The sequence below is a fragment of the Heterodontus francisci genome, chromosome 10 (assembly GCF_036365525.1).
Source record: "Heterodontus francisci isolate sHetFra1 chromosome 10, sHetFra1.hap1, whole genome shotgun sequence".
In the NCBI taxonomy this organism is placed as follows: Eukaryota; Metazoa; Chordata; class Chondrichthyes; order Heterodontiformes; family Heterodontidae; genus Heterodontus; species Heterodontus francisci.
The window spans coordinates 108163882-108176256 of NC_090380.1; the positions used below are offsets into that span (position 1 = coordinate 108163882).

The following is a 12375-nucleotide window of genomic DNA, read 5'->3' on the forward strand; positions in this document are numbered from 1 at the left end:
TTGCCCATTTTGGCAGCAAGAATAAAAAAGCATATCTAAATGGAGAGATTGCAGAGCTGAGATGCAGAGGGATCTGGGTGTCCTAGTGCATGAATTGCAGAAGGTTAGTATGCAGGTTCAGCAAGTAATTAGGAAAGCTAATAAACTGTTTATTTATTTAGAGATACAGCGCTGAAACAGGCCCTTCGGCTCACCAAGTCTGTGCCGACCAACAATTACCCACTTATACTAATTAATCTACATTAATCCCATATTCCCTACTACATCCCCACCATTCTCCTACCACCTACTGACATATAGGTAAATTGGACATTGTAAATTGCCCCCATCAACCTGCAAGTCTTTGGCTGTGGGAGGAAACTGGAGCACCTGGTGGAAACCCACGCGGTCACAGGGAGAACTTGCAAACTCCGCACAGGCAGTATCCAGAACTGAACCTGGGTCGCTGGAGCTGTGAGGCTGCAGTGCTAACCACGGCGCCGCCCAAATTATCATTTATTGCAAGGGTAACAATGCAAAAGTAGGGAGGTTATGCATCTGTTATATAGGCATTGGGGAGACCACATCTGGGAGTACTGTGTACAGTATTGGTCTCCTTATTTAAGGGCGGATGTAAATGCATTGGAAACAGTTCAGAGAAGCTTTACTAGACTAATACCTGGGATGGGCGGATTGTCTTACGAGAAAAGGTTGGACAGGCTAGTCATGTATCCACTGGAGTCAAGAAGAGTAAGAGGCGACTTGATTGAAACATACAAGATCCTGAGGGGTCTTGACAGTGTGGATGTGGAAAGGATGTTTCCCCTTGTGGGAGAATCTAGAATTAGGGGTCACTATATATAAATAAGGGTTCGCCCATTTAAAACAGAGATGAGAAATTTTTTCTCTGAGGGCCGTGAGTCTTTGGAACTCTCTTCCTCAAAAACGCAGAGGAAGCGGTATCTTTAAATATTTTAAATGCAGAAGTAGGTAGATTCTTGGTAAGCAAGGGGGTGAAAGGTTATTGGGGGTAGGCAGGAATGCAGAGTCAAGGTGAGAATCAGATCAGCCATAATTTTATTGAATGGCAGAGCAGGCTCGAGGGACTGAGTGGCCTACTCCTGCTCCTAATTTGAATGCTTGTATTAACACCTGAACAATGCCATGAGCTAAGCGCCCATCACTGTGAATGAAATCACATTATCTTTATGCTGTGAAGACAGCAGGAAAGGAGGTGAGGAGTTGTCTCTGATCTTGCAGTTCTGCATAGCTCAGGAGATTGAAAGACCAAGAGGTGTGAAATAGCATATGACTGAAACACTACAAGAAAAGGACAACATCAGCTCATGGGCACTGCAGTTAGGCGAAGAATGGGACCGGTCATCTACGGATCCAGGCCTACACTCAACATTGGTAATGACCAGTTGCGTGGGTGATTCTAAGTTTCAGCCAAATCAAAGGGGTTTGTAATGTGGTTTTGTTGGTCTAATAAACTAACGAACTCAGGTTGAGCCAAAACCTGTTTGTCACGTGTATTTTGTTCTTGTAATTCCGGGGTCAAAGAATCATTGTAAAGGGAGGAAGGAAACTGAAACCCTTACACTACTGTAGGGAGAGCTCCAGCATGAAAATGTTTGTGGCTACTGAGCAGGGACAGGATCCGACTCTGCTGCAACACCTAAAGTTGAAAAGCCGACCAACATCATGGCTTGTGTCATGTTGAGGAGTTCCTGTACTTGCCTCTGATATGAGCGAGAGGGTTAAAAATAACGAATGAAAGGCAAGTAGATGAGAGTGAGAAAATACATAAAGATGACAAAATAGAAAGTGAACAAAATTCTGAATGAATGGAAAGAAACTAGACACAAAAGTGGAGCAAAACCATGCTCATGACTTAAAGTAGGACAAGTACAGTTAATTTGGGGCCTGCACCTATTTGATTACTGGTGACACAATGTGACTCTCTTCAAAAGAAAGTTCAATGATCAAAATTCTAATCTTCAGCCAGTTGACAAGGTCATGCATTATTTTGAGATTTTACTCACACTTCCTCAGCAATTCCAAGTGGCTCCACAGAATTTCTCCTTTTGGTACTCTCTGCAGGAATTCCTCCTGGCTGAGGGCACACAGGTCTTTCCCCAGAAAGCTCAAATCCTTCACATCCACGTCAATCATGGCAAACTCCTTCATTACCCACACGGCCCAATGCAACACCTGGTCCACTGACCATTGAATTGGATCTAAAGCAGGAAAATATAGACAATACAACCAGATGAAATTCATGCAAAGGATGTTAGTTCTGTTAACATTCTATTTAAATGCACAGCTTTTGAGGAGTTTTTTTGTACCCTATCTCAGCAACTGTAACCCAGAGTACAGCCAACACTGGCGTGAACTGTTGAGATTTTCTAAGTGTAACCACTGAAAGCTTTTCTAGGGAAGGGAGAAGCAGGGCAGCTTAGAAGACCTCAGATGAAGCTCTACATACACCAGGGGAGAGAAAAAAATTTAAATTAGCTAAATAGAAACATCTATTTCAGTGGTTACAAGGAGCCCTCAGCAAATAGAACGCTTTCAATGAATACAAAATGGAGGTTATAGCAGTATTCTGCACTTCAGTCAGTATGACAGAACTAGTCTTTTCCCAAAGCTGAAGATAAATCCCCATAAAGTGTCCTCCTGCCCAATGACATTCCAGCTTCAGAATCAATCCAACACTTGGTCAATAATCACAACCTAACAGCACTGTGGGTGCACCTACACCATATGGACTGCAGCAGCTCAAGGTGGTGGCTCACTACTGTCTCAAGGGCAATGAGCAATGGGCAATAAATGCTGGACTGGTCAGCAATGCTCACATCCTAAGAATGAATAAAAATAAATGGAAAGGTATCCAACAAAGCATTTTTTAAATTTTCACTGATTTACGAGCCAAATGATGGAGCAATTGCCACAATACTGATCAGAAAGGAAGACAGAAAGTCATTTACCAAGTTTTGGTAAAGTCAGTATTTTTGGTGAGCTTGTGTTTTGGACTAGACCGTTGACATCTTGTGACTTTATCTCCCTGGTCCTAACAACACAAGGATAAAAATTTATGATTAAAGACTGGAGACATAAATGGGTCGTCATTATAGATCAGGCGTGGGCCCTGATACTTGGAGAGTTTGGTCATTTTATAATGAGCTGCTAGTCCTAGAGCTCTTGTGATGAGTTACTCTGGAAATACATTATTAAAATTGCTACAGGGCTTTTTGAAAAAGAGAAATAGACCCAACAAGCATTTTTTAAATTGATACTTTGGCTTTTATTCCCCTGCCAAGTGGGTGACTCATTACTGGCATATGGCGTCCTGGAGACCAGTCATCATTTGGTACCGCACTCAACTGGCCATTATTTTTGTGTCTCTGCTTTGAGTGGCAACAGACTATTCGACTATGAGAGGCAGTATAACAGAGCTTGATCCTATCCTCAAATGCATTTGCAGTGGCAGTTGCTGGCTAGTGAGTGAAACAGAACTCGTGAAAATTTTCTGGTCCTAGCCCAGGGCAATGAGATGAAGTGAAGCAGCTTAACCCAGGAGAAGATCAGTAAACAACTTTTGGTGGTGTGGAGAAAAGAGAATAATATTTCAACGTAATGCTTCACTTAAATAGCGTAGCATCTTTAAACACTAATGCACTCAGCTACAGTGCCAGGATATGGGCTTGTGCTGTACTTTTCACCAGTGAGCTCCTGACCTTAACTAGAATGTGGTGATACGGAAGGAAATGAAAGATGGGTGCTTTCCCACAGAAGGTTAAAATTGGGAGTCAGTTGGTTCTATTGTCCGTCAATCATGGCTTGGAGCAGCGGCAAGAGAACAACTTTCCAAGCCATTCCCTTGCCTAAAGAAACACCATGATTTTGGCAAGGGCAAGAAGGGAGGGCAGGAAGAGAAATCAAGAGAAGAAAAATTTCATAATGGTGATTAAAAAGATAACTCCAGAAATCAGATGACCTATCAGCTGCTTCTTGCAATATGTTTGTCGTCAGTATTCAATGTTTTATTACATTAAAGGCGATAGAATAAAACACGAGAACAACTTGCATTTACCTAAGTTTTTGAACAACGAAGCATATTATCTAAATGGAGAGAGATTGCAGAGGGATCTGGGTGCCCTACTGCATGAATCGCAAAAGGTTATTATGCAGGTACAGCACGTAATTAGGAAAGCAAATAGAATGTTTTCGGTTATTGTGAGGTGAATTGAATACAAAAGTAGGGAGATTATGCTTCAGCTATACAGAGCACTAGTGAGACCACATCTACAGTACTGTGTATAGTACTGGTCTCCTTATTTAAGGATGGACGGAAATGCATTGGAGGCAGTACGGAGAAGGTTTACTAGACTAATACCTGGAATGGGCGGGCTGTCTTATGAGGAAAGATTGGACAGGTGAGGCTTGTATCTGCTGGAATTTAGAAGAGTAAGAGGCAACTTGATTGAAACATTTAAGATCCTGAGGGGTCTTGACTGGGTGGATGTGGAAAGGATGTTTCCCCTTGTGGGAGAATCTAGAACTAGGGGTCACTGTTTAAAAATAAGGGATCACCCACTTAAGACAGATGAGGAGAAATTTTTTCTCTGAGGGTTGTAAGTCGTAGGAATTCTCTTCCTCAAAAGGCAGTGGAAGCAGAGTCTTTGAATATTTTTAGGCTATAGGTCATAGATTCTTGATAAGCAAGGGGGTGGAAGGTTATCAGGGGTAGGTGGAAACGTGAATTAAGCAGTTCAACCATGAAGTTATTTAATGGCGGAGCAGGCACGAAGGGCCGAGTGGCCTACTCCTGTTCCTATTTTGTATGTAACGAACACTGCCAAGATAAAATCAAAGTGAATATAAAATTCAGGGCCTGCTAGTTGTAAGGTTCTGCTCTAAAAGAGTCTGGATAGACCAAGGCCTGGACCACAGTGTGAAACTACTTCCAAGTTGCCATCGGATTCAGGGAAGCCATTTTATATCGGATATGGGAAATAGAAAATTGCCAAACTAGTACATTAGGAGGAGCTTTTGTGATAATGGGGATGATGTTCACATTATTAGGGCAGAATAAAGGGAGCTTTACTGAGCAAGTACCTAATTTGGGAGTATTTGAATTAGGGAATTTCCATTCCACAGCAATTGACGTCTCACCTCGATCAGCAAAACATTTCAAAAATAAAAACACAGCCTATTTACACAGCTCAGGAATTTTCCATCACATGGAGTAGTTGAGGATAATAGGATAGAAGCATTTCAGGGGAAGTGAGAAAAGTACATGAGGGAGGAATAAATAGAAAGATAAATTAATAGGGTGAGATGAAGGAAGGTAGGAGGAGGCTCATGTGCAGCATAATTCCCAGTATAGGCCAGTTGGGCCGAATGGCCTGATTTTGTGCTGTACATAGAATTTCATATAACCAGAATGTAAAGTCAATTCCATACCATATGGTATTCCAAGATGCTCCTGCTCTTTCCGATAACCCTCGAGGGCTGCAGCCCATCGCGTCACTTGCTCAGATGTCTCATCTGGTATTGTTGTTAGCTGCTTTGAGCCGTCCAGCATTATCACTTGCGCTTCCTCTACGAGCTGGGCTTCGGTAGCTGCCTGATGTGCATCAGGGTCAATTACAACTTCAACTGTTTCAACTGGCTTAACAATCTCCAGGATGTTCAGTTTTGGTTCCACTCCTGCTAAAAGTACAGCACTTAAACAAAAGTAATTGTAGAAGACAGGTGTCCCTCCCCACCAACAAGGTAGGCAAAAGGCCAAACTACAAGGCAACATTAATAAACTTGCAGAATGGGTGTGCAATTGGCAAATGAATTTCAACATAGATAAGTGTGAGATGACGCATTTTTGTAGTAAAAATAAGGAGGCTTCATACTGTTTGGAAAAGAATCATCTAAATGGGGTAGAGGAGCAAAGGAATCTAGGAGTGTAGAAAGACAAATCAATAAAAAGTAGTGACACAGGTTTAATAAGGCCATTAAAAAAAAGCAAAAGGACTGGGGATCATTTCTACAGAGATGGATTAAACTAGTACAGAACCTTGATTAGGCCACACTTGGAGTGGTCTAACTGTTCTGGTCTCCATATTAAAAAAGGTACTGGAGAAAGTGAAAAAAAAATTTACAACGATGATACCGGTTTCCTCCCACAGCCAAAGACTTGCAGGTTGAGAGAAAAATTGGCCATTATAAATTGCCCCTAGTATAGGTAGGTGGTAGGGGAATATGGGCTTAGTGTAAATGGGTGGTTGATGGTCAGCACAGACTCGGTGGGCCGAAGGGCCTGTTTCAGTGCTGTATCAATAAATAAATAAATAAAAGATACCAGTACTGAGTGGTTATTTTCAGGAAAGGCTAAAGGCACGTTAAGATGGGATTCTGATCGCTATCCTCATGCAGTTACATTCAGATCCAGTTATGCTCCTGACAGCTGAAAGGGGGAGGGTGACGAGGAGGCGGAAGAAAAAAAAATATATAATGGAAAACACGATCTGGGAATATGCCAATAAATTTCTGATTAAGCTCCCTACAATCAGTCTGGTTAGGTCATGCTTCCTGATTAGGAAAAATATGTCTGTTCTTAGGCCTTGAACACAGCATGCAATGCAAGGTCAAGCTGTTCTAAGATTTAGGCCAAGCTTACCTTGTCTGGAAATGACTTCCACGCTGAGTTGAACAGTGCCATCAGTTTTCACTCCTTGGTCAAATAAACTGCGGTTAGGATCCAGCTATAACAGAAGATAGACAATACAAGAAATGTTATTAGATGCAAAGGGTATCCAAATCTAATTCATTAGATGCGATTCGACTGCAGTAGGAAAGGTTGGGTGTTATACAAGTTGAAGCTAGTAATAAACTAGAGGCAGAGAACTAACTGTCCACAGTGCAAAAACAACTGTTCTGCTGGAAAGGAGAGATTAAGCTTCTTAAAACAAGTATTCAGAAATAAAACAAGCTGTTAGCTTTGCTCCGATGTCCTCCAAGCAGACAAGTTTAATGAAGGATGATTAGAAGCGTTCAAGCTTACAGCACTGAAGATAATGTGACCCATAGTGTAAGTACTGGCTCTTTGCAATCCCATACTAATCTATCTTCCCTGTTCTCTCCCCATAACCCCATACCTTCCACTGCTTCAAACATTTATCCACCTTTCCCTTAAAAGATACAATTATCCCTGCCTCAGCCACTCACTATGGTAAAGTATCCTGTGTTCCAGTAACCCCATGTAAAGTTTTTGTCAAAATTGATGACCCCTGATAACATAGCAAATAGTCCTTTGCTGTTCACTTTATCAAAACCCTTTATAGCTCAGGAAAGGAAATCAGCCATCCTTACCTGGTCTGGCCTATATGTGACTCCAGATCCACAGGATTGCGGTTGACTTTCAACTGCCCTCAAACAGCCTAGCAAGCTACTCAGTTGTATAGGGATGTGCAATAAATACTGGCCTTGTCAGCAACAGCCAAATCCTGTGACTGAACTAAAAATATATGCAACAGAAGGTGTCAAAATCAGTTGAAGGACTCGAGCAGAAAGTGAGAGAGAAGTTAAGTGAGGTAACAAACCCAGTCGAAGAGGCAAGTTTTGAGCAGACTGCCGAAGCTGTAGAAAGAGACAGCAAGAGATGTAGGCAGAGATTTCCAGAGCGCAGGGAATGTTATGGCTGAAGACTCGGGCTCTGATACTGGAGCAGAGGAAGATGCAGTGCAAACCAGAGTTGGAAGAGCACAGGCTGTGGCATGCCAGGATTGTAAGAGTCTTTTGAGGGACATGAAGTAGATGATAATGATTCAGGAATAGATCTGTTGGGTAGGGAAGGAGCCAATGGAACTCAGTGAGGACAGGGTGTTTGGAATTTAAAACTTGGTAAAAGGACAGATTGAGCACCAGATATTAGACAAGTCTAACATTTTTCACACTCGACATTTCATCTACAATTACACTCCAAGTTTTCTTCTCGTCTCCCCAGGTTATGCGCCAGCAGCAAAAGTGATAAGCAAGTGGCTCTCAGCCTCTATCCACAGCCCTTTGAATCAAGATAGCAGCGATAGTGCGAGCGAGGTCTCAGCTGGGAAGGTGAGTTTCAGCATAAAATAACTTACCTTTTGTTTCGGCGGACACGGGGACTGCTGGGTAAGTAAACATATATTCGGGCAGTGGCTAAACCCGAAACACTACACGTGTAGTGTCTCCCACCAATCCTCCTCCTCTAACCAATAAAAAAAAAAGGCCTCTTGTGTGGAGGGTTTGGTAAGGTAAGGTTTTCCTTTTTATAAAATCTCTGTTGTCAATTTAGAGCAGAGGGGATGGAAGCAAGGGCAGTTGCATGCTCCTCTTGCAGGATGTGGGAGGTGAGGGTCACCACTGGTATCCCTGCAGACTTCACCTGTGAGAAGTGCACCCAATTCCAGCTCCTCGCAGACCACGTTAGGGAACTGGAGCTGGATGAACTTCGGATCATTCAGGATGCTGAGGGGGTGATAGAGAGCAGTTATAGGGAAGTAGTGACACCTAAGTTACAGGATAAAGGTAGCTGGGTGACCGTCAGGGGAGGGAATAGGCGCACAGTGCAGGGATCCCCTGTGGCCGTCCCCATCAATAATAAGTATACCGTTTTGGATACGGTTGGGGGGGGGACGACCTACCAAGGGAAAGCCACATTGGCCAGGTCTCTGGCACGGAGCCTGGCCCAGTGGCTCAGAAGGGAAGGGGGGAGAATAGGAGAGCAATAGTGATAGGAGATTCAGAGGTTAGATGAACAGACAGGAGATTCTGTGGTCGCGAACGAGACTCCCAGATGGTATGTTGCCTCCCGGGTGCCAGGGATGTCTCGGATCGAGTCTACAGGATTCTTAAAAGGGAGGGGGAGCAGCCAGAGGTCGTGGTACATATTGGTACCAATGACATAGCTAGGAAAAGGGATGAGGACCTGAAAAGCGAATATAGGGAGTTAGGTTGGAAGCTGAAAGGCAGGACGAGCAGAGTAGTATTCTCAGGATTGATACCGGTGCCACGTGCTAATGAGGCTAGAAACAGGGAGAGTGCAGCTGAACACGCGGCTACAGAACTGGTGTAGGAGGGAGGGATTCAGATATGTAGATCATTGGGATACCTTCTGGGGAAGGTGGGACCTGTACAAGAAGGATGGGTTGCATCTGAACTGGAGGGGCACCAATATCCTGGGCGGGAGGTTTGCTAGAGCTCTTCGGGAGGGATTAAACTAGTTTGGCAGGGGGATGGGAACCGGAGCTACGGATCAGTGGATGGGGTAGCTGTTGAACAGGCAGATACCGAGTGCAGAGAGTCTGCGAGGAAGGTTAGACACTTGACAGGGCAAAGTTGCAGCCAGTATGACGGGCTGAAGTGTGTCTATTTTAACACAAGTGTCAGAAATAAGGGTGATGAACTTAGAGCATGGATCAGTACTTGGAGCTATGATGTTGTGGCCATTACGGAGACGTGGATATCACAGGGGCAGGAATGGATGTTGGATGTTCCGGGGTTTAGATGTTTCAAAAGGAATAGGGAGGAGGTAAAAGAGTTGAGGGAGTGGCATTGTTAATCAGAGATAGTATCACAGCTGCAGAAAGGGAGGTCGTCGAGGAGGGTTTGTCTAGTGAGTCATTATGGGTGGAAGTCAGAAACAGGAAAGGAGCAGTCACTTTGTTGGGAGTTTTCTATAGACCCCCCAATAGCAATAGAGACATGGAGGAACAGATTGGGAGGCAGATTTTGGAAAGGTGCAGAAGTAACAGGGTTGTTGTCATGGGTGACTTCAACTTCCCTAATATTGATTGGAACCTCCTTAGTGCAAATAGTTTGGATGGAGCAGTTTTTGTCAGGTGTGTCCAGGAAGGTTTCCTGACTCAATATGTAGATAGGCAGAGTAGAGGGGAGGCTATGTTGGACTTGGTGCTTGGCAACGAACCAGGCCAGGTGGCAGATCTCTCAGTGGGAGAGCATTTCGGTGATAGTGATCACAACTCCCTGACCTTTACTATACTCATGGAGAGGGACAGAAGCAGACGGGATGGGAAAATATTTAATTGGGGGAGGGGGAATTACAATGCTATTAGGCAGGAACTGGGGAGCATAAACTGGGAACAGATGTTCTCAGGGAAATGCACGACAGCAATGTGGAGGTTGTTTAGGGAGCACTTGCTACGACTGCTGGATAGGTTTGTCCCGATGAGGCAGGGAAGGGATGGTAGGGTGGAGGAACCTTGGATGACAAGAGATGTGGAACAGCTAGTCAAGAGGAAGAAGGAAGCTTACTTAAGGTTGAGTAAGCAAGGATCAGACAGGGCTCTAGAGGGTTATAAGGTAGCCAGGAAGGAACTGAAGAATGGACTTCGGAGAGCTAGAAGGGGACATGAAAATGTCTTGGCGGGTAGGATTAAGGAAAATCCCAAGGCGTTCTACACTTATGTGAGGAACAAGAGGATGGCCAGAGTGAGGGTAGGGCCGATCAGGAATAGTGGAGGGAACTTGTGCCTGGAGTCGGAGGAGGTAGGGGAGGTCCTAAATGAATACTTTGCTTCAGTATTCACTAGTGAGGGACCTGGTCGTTTGTGAGGACAGCGTGGAACAGGCTGATATGCTCGAACAGGTTGAGGTTAAGAGGGAGGATGTGCTGGAAATTTTGAATGATATGAGGACAGATAAGTCCCCGGACCAGACGGGATATACCCAAGGATATTACGGGAAGCGAGGGAAGAGATGGCTGCGCCTTTGGCGATGATCTTTGCATCTTCACTGTCCACTGGAGTAGTGCCGGATGATTGGAGGGTGGCAAATGTTGTTCCCTTGTTCAAGAAAGGGAATAGGGATAACCCTGGGAATTATAGACCAGTCAGTCTTACGTCGGTAGTGGGCAAATTATAGGAGAGGATTCTGAGAGACAGGATTTATGATTATTTGGTAAAGCATAGTTTGATTAGAGACAGTCTGCATGGCTTTGTAAGGGGCAGGTCATGCCTCACAAGCCTTATTGAATTCTTTGAAGATGTGACAAAACACATTGATGAAGGAAGAGCAGTGGATGTGGTGTATATGAATTTTAGCAAGGCGTTTGATAAGGTTCCTCATGGTAGGCTCATTCAGAAAGTAAGGAGGCATGGGATTCAGGGAAAGTTGGCTGTCTGGATACAAAATTGGCTGGCCCATAGAAGTCACAGGGTGGTGGTAGATGGAAAGTATTCAGCCTGGAGCTCGGTGACCAGTGGTGTTCCACAGGGATCTGTTCTGGGACCTCTGCTCTTTGTGATTTTTATAAATGACTTGGATGAGGAAGTGGAAGGCTGGGTTAGCAAGTTTGCCGATGACACGAAGGTTGCTGGAGTTGTGGATAGTGTGGAAGGCTGTTGTAGGTTGCAATGGGACATTGACAGGGTGCACAGCTGGGCTGAGAAGTGGCAGCTGGAGTTCAACCTGGAAAAGTGTGAAGTGATTCATTTTGGAAGGTCGAATTTGAATGCGGAATACAGGCTTAAAGACAGGATTCTTGGTAGTGTGGAGGAACAGAGGGATCTTGGGGTCCATGTTCATAGATAGCTCAAAGTTGCCACCCAAGTTGATAGGGTTGTTAAGAAGGCGTATGGTGTGTTGGCTTTCATTAACAGGGGGATTGAGTTTAAGAGCCGTGAGGTTATGCTGCAGCTCTTTCAGGCCCTGGTTCGACCACACTTGGAATATTGTGTTCAATTCTGGTCGCCTCATTATAGGAAGGATGTGGAAGCTTTAGAGAGGGTGCAGAGGAGATTTACCAGGATGCTGCCTGGACTGGAGGGCATGTCCTACGAAGAAAGATTGAGGGAGCTAGAGCTTTTCTCATTGGAGCGAAGAAGGATGAGAGGTGACTTGATAGAGGGGTACAAGATGATGAGAGGCATAGATAGAGTGGATAGCCAGAGACTTTTTCCCAGGGTGGAAAGGGCTATCACCAGGGGGCATAATTTTAAGGTGATTGGAGGAAGGTTTCGGGGAGATCTCAGAGGTAGGTTCTTTACAGAGTGGTGGGTGCGTGGAATGCGCTGCCAGCGGTGGTAGTAGAAGCAGATACATTAGGGACATTTAAGCGACTCTTGGATAGGTACATGGATGATAGTAGAATGAAGGGTAGGTCGTTGGTTTGATCTTAGAGTAGGTTAAAGGTTCGGCACAACATCGTGGGCCGAAGGGCCTGTACTGTGCTGTACTGTTCTATGTTCTATGAAAGCATTGGGGTTAGGCCACAAGTAGAGTACTGTATCCAGTTTTGGTCATCACACTTTAGGAAGGATTTGAGAGTCCAGAGGAGATTTACCAGAATGGTTCCACAGGGATTTCAGTTACAAGCTTATGTTGGAGAAGCTGGGGTTG

General features: G+C 44.4%; 1 protein-coding gene across 3 annotated transcripts in view; it reads right to left on the reverse strand.

Moving 5' to 3' along the window:
- gabpa (GA binding protein transcription factor subunit alpha) overlaps positions 1 to 12375 on the reverse strand; it is a 63224-nt gene that overhangs the window by 26917 nt on the left and 23932 nt on the right. For 2 of the 3 annotated variants that reach the window (XM_068041252.1, XM_068041253.1), the window contains exons 5-7: positions 6659 to 6743; positions 5449 to 5697; positions 2025 to 2219 (exon numbers count right to left, since the gene is read on the reverse strand). In XM_068041252.1, coding sequence (XP_067897353.1) covers positions 2025 to 2219; positions 5449 to 5697; positions 6659 to 6743 — 529 coding nt within the window. The remainder of the gene's footprint in view (positions 1 to 2024; positions 2220 to 5448; positions 5698 to 6658; positions 6744 to 12375) is intronic. The other variant, XM_068041254.1, reaches the window with a different exon arrangement.